Source organism: Notamacropus eugenii, chromosome 2 (assembly GCF_028372415.1).
Source record: "Notamacropus eugenii isolate mMacEug1 chromosome 2, mMacEug1.pri_v2, whole genome shotgun sequence".
NCBI classification, from domain to species: domain Eukaryota; kingdom Metazoa; phylum Chordata; class Mammalia; order Diprotodontia; family Macropodidae; genus Notamacropus; species Notamacropus eugenii.
The window spans coordinates 307,661,620-307,686,918 of NC_092873.1; the positions used below are offsets into that span (position 1 = coordinate 307,661,620).

A 25,299-nucleotide genomic window follows, 5' to 3' on the forward strand; every position below is an offset into this window, starting at 1 on the left:
GTCCTGACTGGCAGTCTATTTTTGAAGAAGATTTGAACATAGTTGTGGTTTCCTAATGTGAAGAAAAATTTGAAGCAGCAAACTAGAAATTTGGAAGTTAGGAAAAGAAAAGGAGAGACATGGACCACGAGACATATCTGACACCTGAGATAAAGGAAGTCAAGAAAATTACAAGGAGCAGATACATGAACTTAGTCACAGGGAAGGAAGGGGACATTGCGTTTGAGGGCAAATATTCACACACAATCTCACAAGGTCTGAAGAGATCCCAAACCCCTGCTTCCTCCCCCATTTTCTCAAATCCTTGCAATCCTGCTTCCGTTCCCACCTTCTGAGTTTTGACTATTCCCTCAAAGAATCATTAATGACTTCTTTTTAAAAAATATTTTATTAGTATTTTTTGTTTTTACATCATTTAGATTTCCTACTGTAATCTTCCTTTCCTCCTTCCAAAGAGCCATTTCTTATAACAAAGAATTTTTTCATAAAAGAAAAAGAGAAAGAGAAAAAAAATTCCACAAAATTCTGACCAACGCAGCCAAAAAAAAAAAAATTTGACCTTAAGTGTACTTTGGCACACTTGTGGAACAAGAGGCATCTTCTCTTCTGTCTCCACTGTGGCCAAGCTTGGGCTTTATAATCTCTCAGCATTTCGTCTGGATTGCTTCGTGGCTAATGTTCTTTCCATTTCCATTGTTACAGTCTTTCCTGCCCCACTCACTCCTCTTTTCATCAGATGACATGTCTTTCCATGTTCTTCAGTACTACTCACTATCATCTGTTTAGCTGTTCCACAACTGAGGACATCTATGTTGTTGCTACCACACAAGGTGTTGCTATAAAGATTTTGGTGTATACGAAGGCTTTCTTTTTGTCAAAAAATTCTTTGAAGTATATGTCTAACAGTAAATACTAAGAAAAAGCCAGAGTATTAAGAACTTAATGAATTATTTATAACCTGGAAGAAAACAGTTTCAGTGAAGTAGTGGGACTGGAAGCCAGAAAGAGGTGAGAAAATGGAGGCAACAAGGACAGGTAACTCTTGCAGGGCATGGGCTCTAAAAGGAAGCAGATATAACATGGCAGCTGAGGGAACAGTGAAGTGGAGGGCATGTGAATGGCAAGAAAATGAGACCAGAAAACAGGGAGGAATGGTGACAAAGGTCACAGTAATGATGACGTCTAGGAAGAAGGAAGGAGAAAGAAAAACGGAGGGATATGAGATTATTATCAGAGTATGAGAAATTTCAAATTTCACAGGATCATGGAGGTGACAGTTATGGACAGACAGGACGCAGCAGTGCCAGGTGGGCCAAACCAGCACCCTCTTCCCACAGCCAGGAGCTCTGAACCCCCCCTCAATCCCAGAAGTTGCCCCTTCAGAAAAGAGACAAAATGACCAGCAGATTATAGCAATAAGGATCTGCTCTTTGGGACTGAATGTCAGAGAAGAAGAGAGTCCAGAAGTGACAACGAGGAGGTAGGTGCAGGATGATGCCTCCTCCTGATGCAGCAAGTCAGGGAACAGGAGAAAATGAAGCCCTCACCAGAGAGGGCAGCCAGGGTATCACAACTCGGGGAAATGCAGAGCACTGCACCTGCAGTCAGGAAGAGCTGAGTTCTAATCCAGCCTCAGACACTTAACTAGCTGTGTTAGTTGCTATCATTAGTATTACTACTACCATCATCAGCCTCCCTATACAGATAACTCCCAGACTTTATCTCCCAGACCCCCTTTCCTGATTGCCTGTAAGAAATCTCTATGTGGATGTCCCAGTCCAAGTCAAAATAAACACATTAAGGACTGAGCTTATTAGCTTTCCCACTAAACCTGCTCCCTTCAACATGGTACGGTGGAGAGAGCACTGGATCTGGAATCTGGAAATCCCTAGTCCTGCTGGAGGAGAAGCATGTGCTCAGCTGTACTCTTCAAACCCAAACCAAAAGTAGGAGAGGGCTTCCGAATGCTGATCTCCTGTCACTCTGAATGCTGACTCAGAATGCCTTTACTGCCTCCCCACTCATCCAAAGACCATCTTAAATCAGGCTGAAGGAGATTTGCGATCAAAAGTCAGATGCCTACTGTGATCATAGGGTGCTACTGAGGATTCTGTGACTCAAGCTTTAAAGAGACAGCAGATTCATGAGCTCTGAGTCCTGTTGGTTCTCCTTAGGAACCAAAATTCATGGCTTCAAAACCAGCGAGATTCCAAAGCACACTGAAAGAGCAGACACCATCACCCTGCTCCCCAACAGGCCAGAGTTTTCTATTTCACTTCCATGAGACAGTCTCCAAAATACCAGGGGGTACAGTGGGCAGAGCCCTGGGCCTGGAATGAGGAAGATCTGTGTGACCCTGGGCACAAGGGTCTGTTGGCCTCAGTTCTCTCAACTATAAAATGAGGATGATACATAAAGCACTTATCACAGTACCTGCCATATAGTAGGAGTTATATAATGACTTATTCTTTTCCCTTTTCCTTCCACTCCAGTGGAAGCTAAGAGCTGGGAGACTTCTACTAAAGAAGGTGCTTGCTTCGTGTCTGGTCACAATCCTATGTTTTATTACCAAGTTCCCTAAAACAAGCAAATGAGCATAAAAACAGGAAAAGATAAAATCTTGGAAACAGTCCCTAATTCAAAGTCGTTGCTTTTTTTAATTTCCAACCCAAATTTTTCATTTTAATCCTACCTTGATCTATCAACTTCTTTGATTATCAAGGAGCATAAAAGGCTTTGCACATATTTCATTTATCTCTTCCAATCCAGGGAAACAGCAGGTCTTGTTCCCTCTGTTCCCAGTTGTACGCTAAGTGTTCTAAGAATCCTATGAGCCTTCTCTTTAACTCATCACTCTCCCTCAGCCTTATCTGCTTTACGCAGCTCGGAATCATGGGCTTTGAGTCTTGAGGCTGCCAAAAAGATGCCAAAGAGCTCATCAAAGGGGAGGTTGATCTCTATATATACTTTGCCACATTACGTCTCTCTTTCGTTAATTAAAAAGACAGAAAAGGCTAAAGTAATTAAAATAAATTGGAGAACAACATCACTTGGCTCCAAACGTGACAGCAGGTCTTGCAGCTCCAGTCTCCGTTTGTGCAAAGGTTGAGTCAGGCCGACAGAGCAGGGGAGAGTGGCTCAAGGTCTCTGCCAATTTTATAGTTCTACAATTCTGGAAACTCAGAATCAAGAAGGGAGGATATTCGATTGAGCAAAGCCAACTGTTAATAATAGTTACCTCCTTACTATCAAGAGTGTGGCTCCTCACAGAGGCAGGCTGCTATAGTGCCTGACATTGGAGCCACTGGCCCACAGTAGCTGTGTGCTGTAGGCAACTCTCTAAGACTCAAAGTTGCAGAAAAAATTTTCCTCACCTGAGAGCTTCTTATACCAATGAAATCATAAGTCACTATCCTTACATGTTCTAGGAAGATGCTCAAGAGAGTGCAAAAAAGTACTTCAAATATGTTTATTTGGAACCTCTGGCCTGGAGGCATGAAACAGGGAGACATTGAAGACACTGCACCACTCCACAAGGCAGCATAAAATCTAGCAACAACACTACGAACAAAGACAAAACCAGAAAGGAGAGAGGGAGCATCCCAACCCAAATTTTGAACCTGTAAACATCTTTCTGAAAGGTGACAAAACCCACAAATCTCAAAGTGATACTCTTTAGTCATTGTGGGATACAAAAAGATCCCAAACAATCACTCTCCTCCAAGAGTGGTTATTCAAAGCTACCAACAGTAGAAAACAGAAAGAATTCCTTTCATTCTTCTATCTAAATTGTGGTCTCATTTTTCTAATTATTTAAGCAATGAGAAATTGGCTACCATCTGTGACGGCCTCATTTTCTGACACCCATTTCCAAGAGGGTAGCATATCAACTAACGCCACAAAGTATCATAAACACTGAGTGAGGGGAATATTTAGGTGTCAGAACAATGAATAAGAGAACAATCTTGCCAAGGTTCCATTTCTTGATCTGTCACCTGCTTTCAAAGAGACCTTGGCTGAGTCACCTAACATGTCTATGTGATAATTTCATCTACAAAACAGGAACTGTGGTAACTCAGAGAGAGGTATTATTGTCAGATTCAGTCACCAAAATACTCTTTACTAAAAGGAAAAACTTAAAGACTATTTCATGAATATTTGTAAATGTTTAATTATCCATAAAGTCAACTCACAGATAAATAATAGTAAATTACTAAAATTCAACAAATGTGGAAAACTTCCTTTATTCCACTATCAACACACCCCATATGATACATAAAGGCCAATGTGTTCTTCAGAGTGAGGGCTCTCACGCTGACCATTCCTTGGAGGCTGTTCCATTATAGGCAAGGAAACAGAAATAGCCAAGTCAGACCCTGTATTCATTCAGCATTCTTACCTGAGTTGCCAAGCTCAAGACCTGCTGGACCAGTTCCTGAGTTTCTGAGGGTTTCTTGAGAAACAGCTTCACTATTGCTGTAAGCAGGGTTAGCTGCACCTACATGAACATAAGTCAAGAAGGATAAGGTAAATCAGGTCTTTGCACAAGTCCACAGCATTTGCAACAAAAACATGAACTTCCAGGTTTAGTTTCTTCTCCCTTATGAAGACAATGGAGAAGGTGGTACCCTATGGAACTTTACTGATCTTGACTAATGGATGAGAGCTAAAATTCATCATCACCCATAGTGATATTTAAAGCATCCATCAACCTTTTTGCATGCCAAAAATAGTTGCTTTGGTTTCTTGAGCCAGATAACTGGTAATCTTTTTATAGAAATATATTATCAAATGGTCCCTGACCAATTTCTAAATTATTTGCTTCCAATCACAAGCTATTTAGCAGTTACAGCTTTAGGAGACTATGGAAATAGCAGTCACCTTGGGACAAAAGCCAAGAGAGCAGAGACATGTCAGTAGTGAAGGCAGTTAAAGGTGGCCCTCTGGTAGCTCAAGTGGTAAACAACTTAACTAAGAAATTGTTCGCATAAAATGTAAATTATCTGAAGATGATATATTAAGATTACTACAAATAGGTAACTTTCATCAATTCCCCTACATAGCAATTGGTTCTAAGGTCAGTAATAGAGTTTTTTTGGAGACAAAAATGATTTTGTTAATAAAGATTTTGAAATGTGTGCTACCAATTTAGTTACAAAGCACTTCTAACCTCAGCAATCATTACACTAAAGTAGCAGCAGATTTGACAGTCTTACTCACAACTACACTAACAGTTTACAAAGCTTTTAATGAATATTTCTTCCATTTAGTCCTCCTCTGCCTCCCACTACATGGGTCACACCTGTTTGTCGGTTAAATTGATTACATCAGATCTCTGTTCTCAAAGTCTGAGGCTGAAGCCTAACTCGTCTGAAAGGTTTAGGTTGGCTATTGCTAGTATCTGCAGAGGAGGTGGATGGAAGATTTTGGCTGGTAGAAAGATCAGACTCATCAGATGCTAGAACAGGTTCTTCCTCCTGCAGGTTATCAATTTCTACGCCTTCAGTAACAGAATTTTAAATGAGCTTCTGAACTCTACGTAATAGAGTTATGGTTTGCCAGAAATTAATGAGTACAACTCAACAGTGTACTGAAGTTTGGGAAATAATCAACCTGTACTCACTTCAAATACATTATGTACTAAGGAGCCCCAATGAAAACTCTTAGCTGAACCCCACCATAAGAAGGACTTGGGGTACAGGAGAGAAAGCTTACCTGGGTGCTCTCATCATGGAAGCCCTCCAGGAAACTTTCCAGAAGCTCGTCTGCATTATCGATTCTCTCAGCATATTCTCCTACAATCCAGATCATGGCAGCTCGAGCGTCTGGCTCATCAAGGGAATCAAGGTTCTCACACAGAGTAGCAATGATACTTTCATACCTAACATAACAAAAACAGGTCTGATTACTCAAGACTTGCATTCAACAGCAAAACCAGGTGAGACAGTAGGATGAATACACTATAAATCAAGTTGCTAGAGCTAAATCATGTGTATGAAAAATAATGTAATCCACAAAATTACTTTTCTAAAATGTCTTCTGAAATTGTCCTCCACAGTATCTTACTAGGCAAAACACACACACACACACACACACACACACACACACACACACCTCTCCCCCCCACCCCTGCCAGTATACTTTCAGCAAGACCTAAAAACCCTTGAGGTATAAGGATATACAATCTCTTATTTCTACAGGATTTTTCTTTCTGAGAGAGATCAAAAAGAGCCTCCATCTTCTCAACATATTTTCACATCACAATTATGAATTAGGGATGCTATTTTAGTAGATGCGGAGAAAAGTTCGTGGCTTCCTTAAAGCCCATAGTTTTAAACCAGCTAAGAACAGATGAGGAGCCAGAACCAAAGAGATTCTGTAACCTCTTTTCACCCTAAGGGCTTCTCTTCCCTGAGAAATCCAGGTCTTTTCCCCTTTACAATTCATCTCTGCTGCAGAGGAACAAATAAACCCAAAGTGGCTTTTCGAGGCTCCCCTGTCCATTCATTTCTGTCCTGGGAACCTTATCTTTGGAAGAAAGCTCTGAGCAGAGAAGTGGACCCAGGCATGACATCAAAGTCAAGAAGGGCCGAACTCTTCTATCAGTAACAGCAATGAGAAAAAGCCAAGCCCCTATTACCCCGACAAGATAAAACCTGCATTCTTTCCACACTTACTTTTTGCAAATCTCTTTCAGATTCTGCTAACCAGTCAGCTGACTTGCACATCTCAACTAGCTCCTGAACTCACACCTGCTTATAAATAACCCTTCAATATATGGCCCAGAATATCTCATTCAAGTCTGACCAGGAGCTGCGTCATTATGAAATAAAATAAATTTTTTGTAATACAAAACAACTAATTTTAGACTGAGCCTTTCAGTTCCTTCATTGCTTCCTAGAAAGGACTATTTTGCTCAGCAAAAGTACCTCAACTTGTAAGGGATGTGGAATGGAAGTGGATTTCTGCACCTTTCAGCTAGCAGACATGGCACTGCTTCACAACAGGCCTGTTTGAGACAGTTATACATGATTATAACACGTTTACTAACTGTCCACCAAGGGTTCCATATCATAGCAAATATGCCACACAATCATCCCCTGGCTTTAACATGGCTTCAAATTCAGAAGATTCAGAGGTTACTGTAAATGCTTATGCTGAACAGGCAATCCACGTGGATATGACTATCACGCCAGCTTTCCAAAGAAAAAGCAAAGCAGGCATCAGGTGACAGTTCCTGATAGAGCCTCCTTACAAGTCACTGTAAGTAGTCCTCCCCCCTCCCTCCTCCTCCTCATCTCATATACTTGTTGGGATATTTGCGGAAGATGTCTCTGATGACAACAATCGCCTCCTGAACCACGTAGTTGACTTTGGTCTGGATAAGGTCCAGCAATGTGCTCACACAGCGCTCAGCAGATTGCTGGGAACAAAAACAAAAATGTGACAAGTCAGAGAGACAGTCAGAAATCTGGTCTTCTACCCAGGAGGCAAAAAGGGTTGTCATCACTTGGTGAGCAATTTTCCAATGCACTAACCAAGTAAAAAGTTAGGACAAACCAAATACTGGATGTGGCCACACAACAAACATCTACTCCCTTCCCAGAAACAGACAACACCCCCAGATGATACACATGACCCCAGAATAATGTGCAAAGCAGAAATGGGACTGAGGGGAGTCTGAGGACATTACAAAGAAAGACATCTGTAAGCTTCAGTGTCATCTCAACTGCAATCCTTGACAGGCTGGAAACCTTGGCAAAACACAGGCTCCTAAACCCTACATTTGATCTGGAAAGTGGGGGTAAGCTCCTAGTCATTAGAGCACTACACTTAGTAACTATATTTTGCTGTCTGTAGAATCTCAGGTAGTTGTAGTCTTCCCCATTAGAGGAAGGATGTAGAGGAGGGAGGGCTTTGTTCTCTGTATTTTTATCTTTAGCGCCTAGCACATTGTAGGCTCTTAATAAATATCTTCTGATTGACTAATACAGGAATAAAAATCATTAGAGCAATACTTGGGTCCTAGGCAAATATGCGGTAAGAATAAGAATTGTGAAAATCAAAGTGATAGAAGGAAGCTGGCCAGGTGTGGCAAAGTGCAGTGAAAAGGAGGACTGACTTGGAGTTAGAGAACCTGGGATGAGCCCTGGCTCTGGCCCTGCTTATCTGTATCACCACTTTCCCTCTTTGTCTGGCTCTGATGACCTCTAAGATCCTTTCTGTCTCTATGACCAAGGGCTGCAATGAAAACCCACAGCCAGCCCAGAGTTTGTAGAAGAGGCACAAAGCTTGGGGCAGAGGCTACACTTATTTTGATATCAAACACCAAATCTCTGGGACTGAAACCAGAAAGACCTTCAGAATCACCTTCCTCTGGATCTCATAACCTGTTAGAAACTTAACCTACAGCAGGCCCTTTCCATTGCTTTTCCCCAAAGAATACTCAAGTCGTGAACTAATTCTCCAACAAGTCTGGCTTCATTGGCTTCCTAAGCAAACACAAGGTACACAGCACTGCGCTGATGCTATACATTTAGGTAAATTTACCCATCACATCACTAGATTTAATTTTTATCCCATGAGACTTGAATATATCTAATGGAAATTACAACATTTTTTCCAAAATAATTCAAACAAAACAGACACATCTTTGTGACTTATTTTCATCTCATTAAAAGTTAATATTCAACGTTTCCACCTTGCTGGTTAATAGACCCTTGTCTCACAAATGAGCCCTAAACTCAAACCAGTAATCTACTCTTTATAATAGACACACAAAGCACTAGAATAATACCGCCACAGAGAAGGACCTGTGGACACTGCATGCATCAAAGGTCTGCCAGGAGGACCTCTAGTCCAAACAGGGACAGTCACTGCAACTCCAACAGTTCCTATAAAAACAGCTAGATAGTTTTCTTGCCTTTGTTTCAAGCTATGGGGAAATGGGGAAGCTGGATCCTCCCCCTAATAAAACAAGTGAACACGAGGCAGAATAATTCTCATAGTCGTGTTCACTGGCCAATCTTGGCTAAGAGACAATTAAACAACAGACAATATTCAAGCATAAGTTTTCTTGGAAAATTCATTCCTGCCAGGTACCAGGAAAGCTGAAGTCCTATATCTAAGCAGCCAACAAAAATGAATTTTAGCTTTTTGAAGAAGACCAAGACAGTTTTTTATTGGTCACAATGTGTAACATCAATAGCCATTAGAAATTTGGACGGTCTAACAATGGTAGGCCTAGAGAACATTAATTTTGGAGTGAAGTGGTCAATTGTGTTTCGTTTTTAAAGAGAAGCTAACACATGGATCTTTACAAAGCATTGACTTTGAAATGCACTGCTACGAACACAAACATTCACCGTCACTTTATGGAATATCATTTACACATGTAGATAATCTTACCAGGACAACAAATGTATAATGGTAGCAGAATATGGTGAGAATACCCTAATATCCTGTAACTTATAAATTCTGCACCTACACTAACAAAACTCACCAAAAAATCTTTATTTCCATGGCAGAGATGTGAGATTTAATTCCTCTAGAAGGTACAAAGTTTTAAGTTCTCAGAAAGAGAATACTATAAGGTACAACAGAGGAATAATCATTATTATTATAATAATGTAACAATGAATATTTATATACCATTTTTAAGATTTACAAAGTGTTTCATATTATATCATTTCATCCTGACAGATAGTACTATTATTATCCCCAGTTTAGGGATGAACAAACTCAGGTAGACAACAGGTAAGTGCTTTGCCTAGAGTCACAGAACTAGTAAATGGCTGATGCCAGATTTGAAGTCAAAGGTTCCTGATCGTGGGTCCAGTACTCTCCATACTGTGACATCAAATGGAAAAATGGATACATCAATGAGACTAACAGAGCACGAACAGAGTCCAGAACTACCTAACCCTAGCACCCCAATTAAACTGCCAAGTCATATTTTCTCTAAATAATACGTGAGAAGGGTTTATACACAAACATCACTGCCTTCAGCAGACAGACACAAAGAAAGCCCCATAAGGTATGGGCATCCCCCCAAGCCACAGTGAAGCATCTTCTAGCCAAAAAAACAATGCACTGAGATGCACTACACCAATCCAAAGAGAAGAAATGATGAGGACATGCAGAACTCAGGACCTGGGCCCAAACCCAACAGCAGCTACTTGCCTCGACCTTGATGGCACATCGGCCAATGGCTCGCACAGCTTTACGGACAAAATCAACGTCTACTTCAGTGGCATATTCCTTTAGTTCTGCCAGGACCTATCAAAAATCACAGTAGTTAGAATGTTATTAAGAACTCTCTGAAAGTAATTTCTTAGTATTTGTTTCTTCAATTCTGGAACTGAGTCTAATCCTTGAAAGATAACCTAGTGCAAAAACAAGTCCTCTAGTAGTCTGACCTGGGCAATGTTGGCTTGGGATGCCAAACGGATCATGATGTCGAGCTTTTCCAACTTGACATAAATGGGGTCATTATACTTCACAAAGAAGACTTTGATCTCTTGCTTTAAGATTTCAGGCCTGGGAAACAAAAGCCAAAACAGATAAGGCAAACAGACTTCTTTGGCATTTTTTTTATTTCCACATTTTCAACTGTGGCTGTGGGATTAATATCTCCCTGCTATAAAGATGGCTTTATTTGGCTCTCATCCACCTGTCACAGTTAATTCTGCTCAGTGGCCCAGTATTATCTTCGTTCTGGGTAAATAATAGCAAACGCTCCCCTCCCCACCTCTGAGCCCACCATAAGCAAGCAGGCCCTAGCTAAGAAGCTAAAACAAGCCCCTTTCCAAAGACACTGTTTCACACCATGAGCAATATGATCTCTTCATAACATAAGGAACATTTCAAAATCAACCGTCTGTCCCTGATCTCTGGGCAAAATGACCAAGTGAAGGTCATCTTCATGCATCTACTTAAGAGAAAGCAACAAGGCCCAACACCAGAATGAAGTAAAGATGGCACTGCACAGAACTCTGCCCACCTTTTCTGCACAATGAGGTTGATGTTCCTCAGGGCAACGTACTGCACCTCGGGTTCCCCAGAGAGCAGAGTTACCAGGGGAGGAGCTAGCTTCCTCAGCAGCATGTTGTAGTAGTCAGAGTCCTTGGGCAGCAGCTCCAAGAACTTCATCAGGACTTTCACAGCCGACAGGACCACTGCTGAGTTGGCATGTGAGAGCCTGGGAGTAACCCGCTCACAGATACTGAGAGAGAAAAAAGGAAAGTTGTGTCTTCACCTTTCATTTCTTTTCCCAAACCCTTCTCCAGGGCGGTAAGTCAGGATCCCACAACCCAGGCGTCAGGAATTAGAGAGCAGAGAAATCAAAGCTTCAAGCTTAGATGAGACCAGGATCACTCAGGGTGGAAGCCTCATCTTCAGCAAGCTCTAAGAAGAGCAAAGGACCAGAAAGTTAAGTGAGGCAACCTGCAGAGTGACGTTCAAAACGACAGGAAGCCAATCTAATCCAACACACTGGATGCTCACACCATCCACATACTTGGCACATTTCCTTAGTCTTTTTGCCTGCCTTTATTAGAGAAGAGGGCCCCACCTCATGGCCCATATGTCTTCTGCCTAGGAAAGTCAAACTGAGAGGTTAATGGGGAAGTCTAGGATCTGTTTCCATAGAGAAGGAAATAAACCAGCCTGTGAATGAAGGTCTGAAGATGGGACCAAGAAAAAGTTGGGTTAAGATGAAGAGACTAATCAGTTACTTCTCTGATACTGGTAAAATGTTCCAAAATAATGGGAAATTGAGGTTCTTTTAGAGGAACAGACACACACACACCCTCTTTCAGATTCCTTTAAATCAGGGGTAGGGAACCTGCAGCCTCAAGACGCCAAGTTCTCCACACCTTAAATAATTCTAAAGAAATCTACAATCAATTCTCAGCTGAAAGTTCTGCAAGTCAGCTGCCTGTAATTTCAATGAAGCCTGAGTCCCATCAGTCTAACTCACATGGAACAGGAAGGAGGGGAGCAGGAAGAGGTAGAGCTAGAGCAGAGCTAGGAGGAAACTGGTCAGACTCCAGTCAGAGCTAGGAAAGATGCAGGCAGCTTGAGTGAGAGAGCTGGTTTGTGATTTGTTTAATGGAGCTGGTCTGTGGGAAGCCTAGCAGGGGGAAAGCCTGGGGCTGGGGCTGTCCTCTGCATTGCTATTGTGTATAGATTATGATGGATTTGGCTTTCTGGTGTCTGAATAAATGTTTTGGTTCTGCGTTCCATGTGGAGTCTGGTGCATTTTCACAATTCAGAATTGCACCGGGGTATTCATAGCTTCTGTGGGTGCTGTGAATATTGCATTGGTGCTGCATTGCCTGACCCTGCTGCAGCTCAGGGCACAAGACAAAGGGGTGATGTGACAGGACCTTAGAGGTCATGAGGAATTTGGAAATTATAGCTATATTTTTTCACAGGAGGTGTCACATGCTACTTCAATGATAAGCAATGGCCCAGCTTTGCAACTGGGCTCCCTCAAGTCTAGCCTAGAAAACAATTTTCCAGTCAGTGAGAGCACTGATACTGTGCTAGCTGGGGACTCAATCAGTTTCTGCAGTCCAGCTCTATTAAATGTCTCCTTCTTTGAACTCCTGAAAAGAACTAGCACAGAAGCATGAAGTCAGAAGGCACTACAAGCTGTTTTACAAACATGGGTTTCATGTCAGGCTACACACACTTAAAGAAAAATAAGATTTCCTTGTCCAGCTCTGAGAGCCAAGAGGATCTACATCCACAAAGTAGTCTGGAAAGCTGGTTTAACAGCAACTGCTAGTCCCAACCCATGGTCACTTCTTAAACAAAACATCTCTAGATCTAACTCAGAGCCATGGGTATCTGTGGCTGATGAGAAAACACCACATTTTCTGCTCACTCACACCCCTAAAGGTGAAGGCACTTATCTAGGAATGTTGGGAATCTTGGGAAAGTGGGATCCTTTAGGTCTGATCAAAAACCAACCATGGACTTAGCCTAGAAGATGGGAAGACACACCACAAACAGGCAGTCACACTGTCAGGGAGGATTCCCAAGTCTCTCAGAAAATCAGAAAGGAAAATACGGAAGATGAGGAGATGATGGTGATGGCAATGTGGTGGAGTGGCTCTGGAGTCAGTTCCAGGATCCAATTTCCTTCTCTGACATTACCTGTCACAAGCTCCCTGGCCTCAGTTTGTTTTTCATCTTTAAATAGTCCCTGAGCTCCAGATCTAAATCTAAGAGCCTATGAACTTGCAGCAGAGAGAAACTGGGCTGTTGTAAACAGCACAAACCTCTGGAGAACTCTTCTGTATGGAATAGTCTAGTAATCAGCAATATCTAAATTTCCCTAAATACAGAGATAAAATTCTGGGCATAAGCTCTGTTTTACCAGGGCCAGGGAATCTAATCACCATTAAGTTGCACTTTCAGACAGTGAGACAAACTCATGAGTCACATGCTTAGAAGAGAATATTTTCCACCCCATATTCTGGGTCAGGAGACTCACCTCTGAGCCTCCCGATCATCCTTGGGGTTGTAATTGGACAGACAGTCCAAGATGAAGATCTGACCCCACTCAGTGCATTCATTCAGGGCTGTTAACAGCTTATTAATGTTCTGAGGGTTCAGGTCAAGCAGATTGCTATTTGGGTGAGACTCACTGATTTCTGACAAGGCTGCCACAGCATTAGCAACCACCTAGAAAAAAAGAAGACAGAGTGAGTACTGCGTCACTAAGGAGAGTGCAATTCATGCACTGTCTATCAAGCTCGCAGATCACTGTGTAGACCGTGACCCTTAACTTTCACTGAACATTCTACCAAAGTAGAAAGAAACAATAGGCAAATTACACCAAAGTCATGATAAATTGTGGCTATTATGTACAGTTTGCAGGAACAATGAGTACAACTATCACTTGAAAAAACTTCCTTACAGCCAGGCAATCTGGCATTAAAAAAATCTAAAGCCCAGCACAGGATACTCAAAGATTAATATTTTTAAGTGAATTCAAGACTGCTAATAAAAATTCTCTTTCATATGGTCAGAAAGATAACAATGCACATGTTGATAAAAACACACTGAAATTCATAGATAGGAAGTCTGCCCATTATCCACTGCCAGCCAGGTAACTGACAGGGTCCATTGATTAAATCCTTTTAAACTCCATTAACTTTTCACACCACCTCCTTTCTTGATCTTCAAGCCAAGAGGACCACATGCACCTTACTTTCCTCCTCTGTCTCAGTTCACCCCCAGACACCTATGCCCAAAGTCAAGCCCTTTGCTCTAAGGCCCAACTCAGATGCTGCTTCCTCCTCCATGACCCAGAACCCAAAGCTGGATTTTTCCCTCTTAAAATTCCTCCAGTACTTTGGGCCTTTCCTTTACACTTATTACAGCCTCTAATAAAAATAACTAGCATTTACATGGCACTTCAGAGGCTGGCAAATTGCTTTACATGTGCGATCTCATTTGATCCTCACAAAAACCCAGAGAACTAGGAGTTGCTAGTATCTCCATTTTACAGATGAGGAAACTGAAGCAAACAGAGATTAAGTGGCTTGCCCAGGGTTACAGAGCCAGGAAGTACACGAGGCAGAATTTGAACTCAGGTTTTCCCAAATCCAGTGCCAGTGCTCTACATCCATTGTGCCACCAAGCTGCCTTTTTAGGAGTTATTGATACATCTTTTTCCCTCCATTATAGTTAAGCTCCATGAACACAGAGATAATCTATCTCATTGCCTCTTCAGTGCCTTGCAACTCTTAAATTCTTAGAATATACTACTTTAAATTTCCTCATGTATATTAAACAGATTCTCAATTCAATTCTTTGCTAAAATTACTAACCAGTAGGCTTTGATAGATTAACCTAAGTAACGGAAAAAAAATACAAAATGTTTGGGTTATAAGCATTAATAATAATACTAACTAGCAATCTGTAGAACACCTAAGCTGCAGAATTTATACAGACATGTCATTTTAATGTCTTTTTCCACTTATGGCATTTCAGATGTTATACACAGTCTATCTAGGCCAATAGCATTACTAGAGACAGAACAATAATCCCATAAATAGAACACTGTGATTGCCATCTGGAGATCTGAAAAGACGGCAAACTGAAAATGTCAGCAACATTTAGTAAAAGATGAGATCTGAACAAAACAGAGAAGGCCTTTAGCCCTCTGTCAGATGGCAGCATTTGGGGCTGAGGCTCCGCTTATCACAGGATGTTTTCTCCCTGCGGGCACAATGCCTCCACTGGAAGGCTCCAGACCTTTGTGGTCAAGAGCAGGCGAAATCTATCAGAAGGACAGCACAAACTGCGGAGCAGGGAAAAGTCTTCAAGACCATTCCATGAGCAGACCTCCCTCCTCTGCCCATTGTGATTTACCAGCAAGAGAAATTCTTCCACTTCCCACAGAAGGAAAAGTCAGCCACTGGAGGACTCATACCCTGTAGTGGCTCATCACTGACTCAGTCACCACTAAAATACAAAACAATGGCAAAACTACTGATGGAGGTATCATAAAACCTACAACAATGTATATAAATAGGGTCTTTACCATTTCTATCAGACCAAACCTCTTTTATGTCCAAAGCACCTAGGAACACACTCTGGTATTAGGAGGCAAAAGACATAGTAGGCCTGGGAAATCCAAGAGGGCAGTGGGAAGGGCAGCAAAGTATAGGATACTAAACAGGCTGAACAATTAAATTTCTCTATTAACAAAAGCTAATTGGAAATAAACCAAGTGTAGAATACATTTAATGAAGCATATGTTCAGCTGTTCAAAAGGCAGTTTTTCCTTATTATCCTATTAAAACAAGGCAGAAAGAGGAGCAAATGTATCTAATTTAAAAGGCAAAGATAGAACACAGAGATTCCTGACTCCAAAGCTGCCCGATTCTAGAAGTGACTAAAAGATGCTGCTAAACATGACCCTCCAAACTCTCCAAAGCTAACACCATCCTACTTGCTTTTATCTCTAGCTACACCCCTCCCAGCCAAATCCCAGTATTTTCAACCTTGCTGATTCCTACATAAAAAACACAGCACAGAATACAGCAGAAATCTCAAACACTCTGCTCCTGAGTATGGGCCTGAACCAGACTAAAATGTCATTGGGACAAAATAAATAACAATACAACGTGACACAGATCAGGTTATACAGTCCTCAGGGGTCCTTATGTCCAGTTTGGGGCCTCCTTCGGAGTTGAGTCTCACATCTGGTACAGATGACACTGGCCTTGGAGTCAAAATCCTGCCTCTGATGCTTCACTAACTATGTGACCCTGGATAAATCACTCAAACTCTCAGTGCCTCAGTTTCCTCATCTATAAAATGAGAGGCTGGACTTGACTCTTCCAACTCTAAATCTACAAGGAAATCCTTTTTCAATCATCTCAACACACCTACCAATATACCAGCATAAAGGAACAACCCCGCTCCCCCTCACTTCCAGCGCCCACATCGCAAAGATTGTGCCATTCTGGCTGTCTGCTTTCTGTCATGGTGTCTGTATGATCTATCCAGGTGACACTACCACCAACGGAACAACACCGCCTTACTCATAGCTTGCCTCCAACCCAGTCAGGCCAGGCCCAACCATAAGAAAATCTATATTAAGGGGGGGGGGGGGGGGGGGAGAGGGAGTGTCATTACAAAAGGTACCTCTGCTTTATAAAATGATTTATTCCAGGGTTCACTTAAATAGTGAATTTCCCCAATGCATTTAAATTATTTAATTTACCAAAATTTTGCAGTCCAACTCTCTTCAGGAACTTATCTGGTGTGTTCGTCTTTCATTGCCGAAGAAGAAATCATCAGAGAAATGATGACATGACTTGCACTTGACTTTGTTTTGAGTGAGGGAGGGCTGTGCAGGTCACCAGCCTCACTTCTCCTCCAGAGCCATCTGAATTCAGTGACCAGATATTCATCAGGATGACAGGAGATGACCCAGAATGAGGTAATTGAGGTTAAGTGACTTGTCCAAGGTCATACAGCTAGTGAGTGTCAAGTGTCAAAGTGAGATTTGAACTCAGGTCCTCCTGACTCCTGCACTGGTGCTCTATCCACTGCACCACCTAGCTGCCCCAGGAACTTATCTATCATATAAAGGGAGGTGCATTTGTCCATTCTGTCTCTCCATTATCCTAAGTACCATAAAGGCTGTGATCTATTCTAATCATTAATATTCATCACTAGCACAGGGGTATATTTAATCAACTGTGGGCTGATAGATTCTTTTTCTGCCTCAGTTAACAGAATATTTCTCATTCAATTTCCTAAAGATTCTTAAAAAGTGTATCTCTTACAGGGAAGGGAGAAAAATTCAGACAGGAATCATGCCTTGGCTGACTGTGCTATGCATAACAAAGTATCGCTACAAGCACAAAGGTGAACTCATATTTCTTTTGGTTAATCTGCCTTCAGCGTTTTTACAAAAATGCTAATTGCTGTAAACTTCATTTATACAAATAGGAAAAGGACACCAGAGCATGAGGGAAGGGTTAAGAGGCTCCAATTCAGTTTAAATGGGAAAAGCTATGGCCAAAGAACCTCTGATATTATTTCCTAGCAAAGGTGACTTGGAGATTTAGATGAAAAGAATGCACTCTGCTCCTGCACATCCTTTTTCAGAAATAATCCTATTATGGCAGCAGATAAAGAACAGGACTCGTTCTTCAGCCACAACATCTGATTGATAAGCCACCCTCCATATGTAGGAAGCCTGAAGATGCAGAGACCTGACCTTCATTTTTCTTTCATGCTGAACCAGGAGGCAGGTGAGTCAGAAAGAAAAGAAACCTTGTGATCCAACAGGGCAGTGGGAAAAAGGTTGGACATGCTTTCTTAAATTCAGATGTAATTAACTTCCAGGCTTGCATTCAGATTCCCTCATTGATGGGCCATAATGACAACTTCTCACTCTCAGTCCAATGACTTCCTATTTACCATTAACCATTTCTAGCAATTACCTTTGGGGTAATTGCTATCACCTTTTGTGCAGAAGTGCATTCACTCAAGTTACTCCGTTTCAAATATTCATTAACATTCACAGACATGACTATTTACTTTCTGGATGCAATCCATCATCATTTCAACACAGATATACAGTAAACAATGCCTGCAATAATAATTTCTTCATTCGCCTAATTAATAATTTCATACTTTAAACAATGAAAGAACAGACAAGGGGAAATTCCATTTTGGATCTGATCATGTAAAAAAGGAAAATCTGGTTCCTAGGGAAGGAATCCAATGTTACCATTCCTAGAATTTTTGACAGAAAAAAAGGTAGGCATAAATTAACACATACTCCAAAACCGAGTTTAGTTGATTTGAAAGATTACAGAGAAAGGTTAAGTAGGAAGTCATGGTCTAAAATTCTGTATGGAAGTCAGCTCAGGAATGCTGGGAAACTTAGAACTGAAATTCTTAAGACACAAAAAAGAAATTCAAAGAGGAAGGAAAATGGAGAGAATTGTCTAAAGGGACCAAAGTATACAAGGGACTCTTCACCAACATAAAAGGCCTCCGGAGATAAAAAACAAGGAAAGGTAACAGATTAATACAAAAGGACGGCATAGTCCCAAATTAGCATCAGGTATGCTAAAACTTAGAATATACATAAACTGATAAAGGGAAACAATCCTACCAAAAGCAAAGACAACAAAAGATGGAAATAGTCAACACTGGAGGGGTTATGGAAAGACAAGCATACTAAAGGATTGTTGCTGGAGCTGCGAATCAGTACAACCACTCAGGAAAGCAATTTGGAATTATGCCAACTAAAAGATAAAAATGTGCCTGGGCATAAACCCCATGGCAGCCACTGATAAAAACAATATTGACTGCAGCACTTTTTATGGTAAAAACAAAATAGACAATCCAGCGGGGAGTGGCTACACAAATTATGGTAAACAAATGTTGCTGTGTCATAAGAATACAATCTTGGAGAGCTGGAGAAACATAGTATATTGTACTAGGCAGGCAACAGTACTTCAGTACTCCAGCCTTGTGAGACCACATCAGAAGTGGAAGCAACTAGGCTGTCCCATATACAGAGCACAGAGCTTTGAATCTGGAAGACCCAAGTCCAAATTTTGCCACAAACATTTATTAGCTATGTGACCGTGAACAAATTACTTAATTTTTCTCAGCCTCAGTTTCCTCATCTGTTAAAAAAGGGGAGGAATGGGGGAAAATATTACCTATAACAGCAGATTATTACTACTAAAAGGACATTATTGTTCTTCATATAAAATGGAGAATTCGGAGAAACTTGGTGACACTTGTATGAAGCAGCAAAGGATATACACAATGACAATAATGTAAATGGGGAGGAGGTGAAGCAGAAGGCAGATAAATGTAGCTGAACTGCAAAGAACAATCCTGGCTCTAGAAAACAGAAGATGAAACATTCATCATGCTGGCAGGAATGGGGGTGGGCTTATAGGCACAGAATGCTGCATTTGCTGCCAGATCTAAGTTGGTTGGATAACTTTTGCTCATGGTATTTCTGACTATAAGAGAAGTTTGATGGAGTTTGGGGAAGATATTTAGAAATTACTTTTCGAAAAGATGGGGCAACCAGGTGGCTCAGTGAAGAGAGTGCCAAGCCTGGAGTCAGGAAGACCTGAGTTTAAATGTTGCCTTCATAGGTACATGGAAAATTCTCTTAAGCTCTCACTGCTCCAGGCATTTCTTTCAGAGTGTGCCTTTGAGAGGAGCTGCTGTTCTAGATTGGTGATGGGAGTCTCCATACTAGGAATTACCCATAGCAATGCAGTGATAGGTCTGGACTGAAAAAACTGTATTCAAGGTCCTTTGCCTTGTTTGAATTCCATTGTAGTTGTCATAATCATTTCCCCAGAAATAACAGTTTTCACAGGATGCTAAGCATCTTATAGCATATCACTATTCACAATCATATTATGATTTTCCTTCTGGCTCTTGTTTTTCTAGGGTTTCCCCAATTCCATTAATCCTGACTCCTAAGCCAGGCCTCTACCCACTCTGCTTTATACTTACATTGCTTTGCATACAGCAGGGACTCAACTCAATAAATATGAGGTGAATTGAACTGAATCTTACCCTCTCTCCGTCCACAAAAAGAAAAAAAAAATATATGTGGGCTAACCTAGCCAATTACCTTGTAACTATAAATTGGTTCTTTATTATAGTTTTATGTTCCTCTGAAGATAATGGACTATAATTCTAACCTATCAGTAAAGAAAATTCCCCTCATTTCTAGAATATATAGAGAACTGATCCAAATGTATAATCATACCAGTCATTCCCCAATTGATAAATGGTCAAAGGATATGAACAGGCAATTTTCAGAGGAAGAGGTTAAGGCTATCTATAATCATATGAAAAAATGCTCTAAATCACTATTGGTTAGAGAGATGCAAATCAAAACAACTCTGAGGTACCACATCACACCTATAAGATTGGCAAACATGACAGAACAAGAAAATGATAAATGCTGGAGAGGATGTGGGAAAGTTGGAACACTAATTCATTGTTGGTGGAGCTGCGAGCGCATCCAACCATTCTGGAGAGCAATTTGGAACTATGCCCAAAGGGCTACAAAAATGTGCATACCCTTTGACCCAGCAATATCGCTACTAGGACTATATCCCCAAGAGATCATAAAAATGGGAAAGGGTCCCACATGTACAAAAATATTTATAGCAGCACTCTATGTAGTTGCCAAAAACTGGAAGTCAAGGGGATGTCCATCAATTGGGGAATGGCTGAATAAATTATGGTATATGAATGTAATGGAGTACTATTGTGCCATAAGAAATGATGAACAAGAAGACTTCAGAGAGGCCTGGAAGGACTTATATGACCTGATGCTGAGTGAAAGGAGCAGAACCAGGAGAACTTTATGCACAGCAACAACCACAGTGTGTGAGAGTTTTTTCTGGTAGACTTAGATTTTTGTAATAACACAAGAACTTCTTACCAAAAAAAAAAAAAAATCCCAATGGAGGATCTCAAGGCAAAATGCCTGCCACACTCAGAGAGAGAAATATGGAAGTCACTCACATATTGTAGCAGATCATGTTTGTGTATGTGTATGTGTTTGTGTATCATGTTCTGATTTGTTATACGATTTCTTTCATTTATCTTAGTCTGACTACATAGCATGACTATAGTGAAAATATACTCAAAAGGAAAGTATATGTAGAATCTATACAGAATTGTATGTAGTCGTGGGGAGGGAGGGGGGGAGTGGGGGGTAGGTGGGGGGGATAAAATCACAATTGTATGGCAGTGATTGTTAAACATTACAAAATAAAAAAAAAAAAGAAAAGAAAATTCCTATCTGAAAAGGGATGGGATCCAATTTCCTTAAAGGTCTCTATTCTAGGACAAGTTTACAGGGCATTAAAAGAACAGACTCTTCTCGGTTTCTATGGTGGGGAACACTAACCATAGCAGGCCAAATTTAACACGCCCGGCTTCCTCCAATACCTCACTCCTATGGCCTGCCTGAACTGAGGAAACACTGTAGGGCACAGCTCTGCCACAGGAAATGACCTCCCTGCACAGCCAGGCCCCCAACCCTCTGGCCTCGAGGGACCCCAGGATTGTGCACAAGGCCCCTAAGTCATCTTGTCAGACCAACATTTCTGCTAAATCCGATGGGACGGTCTCCACTATGGCTGCTCTGCCTTCTCCACTGCCCCTCTGCCCAGCTGAAGAAGCCTGCGTGGAACAGGAGAGCTCAGGGGCTTGAGCTCTACAGACCTACCACAGGATCCCACCTTGCACACCAGCCAGCTGGGGGTCCAAAAGCTTCTCAGCCTTGGCTTTGTCATCTATAAAACACCAACCTTTGTAACAGGGTAGTGGATGTTTAAAAATAAATTTGAGGCAATATTAAAACAAGATGTCCAGACTTGGACGCAGACTACTGACAACTCCTGCCAGGGTGACTTGAGGACCTCATGTCTCTGACTCTCCCTTAAGGGATGCTGATCTCTGCTGAGATGCTGCCCCCGTGTGGGCCCTGAGCACCCGCGACAGTGCAGAAGAAAGGTTCTCAGGCCCTCTGAGCCAGCACCCACCAGCTGAAGCCTCATTTACCCCACCCCAAGAAGGAATCAGAAGCTCCAAGGAAGCTTGTTTTCCAAAAAACTAAAGCCAAAGCTGAACGAAAGACTGACAGAAATTTACAATTTTTGAGGGAGATTACCTAAAAGTACAATGTTTCCTGTGCCTTCTTAAACCAAAAATTCTATAGCTAACAATTTTTTTGGTAATGACTTAGAATTATCAGCAGAACTCCAATTACTGTGCTGTGATATTCTGAAGGGCTGTTTGCCACCAAAACCAGGTTTTCAGGCTTGCTTGTTACAGAGTTTTGATTTTTTCAGCTCCTCTCCAGCACATGATCAGCCTTTTCTCCTGACTTATCAGTATGCCTGACTCAAATGTCTTAGAACCAAGAGCTGTTACCCAAATGACAAATAATCAAAGGATAGGAACAGACAGTTCTCAAATGAAGAAATCCACATTATCAACAAACAAGAAAAAAAGATCCATTTATTAATAATTGGGAAAACGTGAATTAAAGAAACCTTGAGGTTATTTCTACCTCATATTCTGAGACTAATGAAGATGACAAATACTGGAAGAGGCTGTGGGGAAATAGGCACACTAATGCCTGGTGGTAGAGCTGAAAACTTACCTGGCTGCTCTAAGAAGCAATCTGAACGATGCCCAAAGTCACAAAACTGTGCAAAACCATGAAGTCAGCGACACCACTACTAAACCTAGAGCACTAGAAATCAAAGAAACAGAAAAACCACCTAGATGTACAAACACAGAAGCTTTTCTGTTACTATAAAAACTAAGGAGGTAGCCTCCCAGGGAACAGTTAAACCAGATGTGGTTGATGTATAGAATGGAATACGATTGTACAATTAACCAAATGGATAGTTCAAAACAACCTGTCAAGTTCTGTATGACTGACACAGAATGAAGTGAGAAGAATCAAGAGCACAATTTACACAACAATAGCATCACCAAGAAAAATACCTTTGACAGACTCGAGAACTCTGAGTACTACAACGATCAACCCCAATTTCAGAGGACCCATTATGTACTCTTCCTCTTGGTAAGGGGTCATGAATTCAAGATGCAGAACGAGATATTAATTTTTGGACACAGCCAATGTAAAAATACGTTTTTCTTAGCTATCTATACTCGTTACAAAGTCTTTTTCTTTTTCTCCCCATTTTTTTTCCAATGGGGAGGTGAGAGGGAAGAGCCAAGAGAGAAAAGGTGAAGAGCTGGAGTAACAAAAAAAAAAAAAAAAGAGGGCCACTGAGGCATCTTTTTTAAAACACTAAGAGAACAGAAGGAAAGTCATAAAGAATCACAGATAAGCAAGATTCTGAAAGCTACAGGTTGAATATATTCCATAACTTAAAAAGAAAAGCAAGCTATACATAACGGAGACCTGAAGTTTCACAGATGATCCTTTTTCTGGAAATACATTTTATTTGTTGTTCGGTAAATTCAGAATAATTTGTAAAGACCTTTTTGTAAAAGCCAAAAACATTTTACTTTAAAGTCTTTCCAGATTCCTCACAACCAGAAGAGTGGTTTCTTCCCTCCCATATCTCACAGCACTTAGTCTGTATCTCTCCTCAGAGTCTAAGTCCTATGCATGTTTGTAAGGTCTTAATCCCCATACTACTTCACAGGGTTCTAGCGTTCTTATCTTTAGAACTCATCCATTCAGGTTCTGTCCCTCAGGGCCTAACATACCCATAACAAATGTTTTTTCTAACTCATTTTATGGTCCTTGGTGATGCAAAGAACAGCTGAGACTGCCACATCAGAGAGCAACAGCTAACAGTGAGGAGCTACATCAGCCTCCATGAAAGAGACAGCAAGATGCCTCAAAGCACACCCTCTAATACTGCACAGGAAAGATCTCAAGTCTTTTTTTAACCATTTGATTTCCACAAGGGACTCCAGCTGGAAAAAAAGGGCTAGTCATTAAGTATCCCCAGTGAGGGTGTGTACTGTACCTCTTCCTAAATAGAGCAGAGACCACCTTCCTCTAATGTTCCTACAAAACCACCCCTTACACAGTGTCGTCAGGGTCCCTTTGGACCCCGAAGAAGCAACTAAATCCTCTGCCCTGCCTCGAACTTTGGTTCTTTTAAAAGCTTTCTGAATAAGACAAAAAATAGGAAGCATTTATTTCAGTCCAAGGCAGAGTCAAAAGATAATATTATGCAAATTTTCATAACATTAATATTCTAATTATATATAATTCCTTGCACATGATTAGCAACCATTTCCCCGCCCCCTCCTCCAACCACCCCTACTCCCAGCATACATGGAAATCAGGGCAATTCAAACTGATCTTGGCCTCTCACATTTGGAACAGTATTCAAAGCTCTTTTTAATTTTATTGGTTACTCCCCAGATTAATCTTGTGCTATGAATCTGTTCTAAAGATAAGAAAGCAAGAGAAACCAAGGTGGTTTGAACAAGGTCAAACAGCAAATCAGCAAAAGAGCTAGAATTAGAACAAAGCTTCTGACTTTTTTTATCAGCTATTAATTCTACTGAACCTCTGCCATCAACTTCCAGGGCATCATTATTCAGAACCCACCCAGGAACCCATTTATGGAGGCAGCCTGAAGAGAGTCTGAAATGTCCACATGACATCAAACACAACCAGAAATATCCTGTACATTTGGCTTCTCTTCCTTGGGGCTAAAATTACAAAGTTTTAGAAAACAAACACAAACTGCCCACAGTTCACTTACATTTTAACAGAATATTTGACAACGTAGTATCTAAAGCTATTTTTGTGGAAAAGATAGACATTTGAGCTAATGACAGAACAAGAGAATGAATTCAGAACTATTTTAGGGGCTGGACCAAAATCCATCCACAAGCATTTACTAAAAGCCTGTTATGTGCCTAGCATTGTGCTAAACAACTCAGATAGAAAGCAAAAAGTAAATAGTCCATGCCTCAAAGAAGCTGACATTCTCATGAGGCAGCAGTGTGTATGTGAACAAAGTGTGTATATGATGTGTCTATGTATGTGTGTGTCTACACCCACCCACAGACACATACATTTATGTTGTATATATGTTTATAGATATATATGGGGAGACACACACACAATTTTTTTTGGATTATATGGACAATCCTTTTTCCATTCTACTATGTAAAAGGAAATGTCTGTTTTATTTGGCATTTGGTAAATTGAGAATATATATATGTGTGTGTGTACATATATAGTCA

The 25,299-nt window shown here is 41.0% G+C and overlaps 1 protein-coding gene across 7 annotated transcripts in view; it reads right to left on the reverse strand.

The window, feature by feature from the left end:
* AP2B1 (adaptor related protein complex 2 subunit beta 1) overlaps positions 1–25,299 on the reverse strand; it is a 144,753-nt gene that overhangs the window by 64,150 nt on the left and 55,304 nt on the right. For all 7 annotated transcript variants that reach the window (XM_072644916.1, XM_072644921.1, XM_072644919.1 and 4 more), the window contains 7 exons: positions 13,505–13,695; positions 11,003–11,224; positions 10,419–10,539; positions 10,183–10,278; positions 7,308–7,423; positions 5,716–5,881; positions 4,400–4,498 (listed from right to left, as the gene is read on the reverse strand). In XM_072644916.1, the coding sequence (XP_072501017.1) occupies positions 4,400–4,498; positions 5,716–5,881; positions 7,308–7,423; positions 10,183–10,278; positions 10,419–10,539; positions 11,003–11,224; positions 13,505–13,695 (1,011 nt within the window). The remainder of the gene's footprint in view (positions 1–4,399; positions 4,499–5,715; positions 5,882–7,307; positions 7,424–10,182; positions 10,279–10,418; positions 10,540–11,002; positions 11,225–13,504; positions 13,696–25,299) is intronic.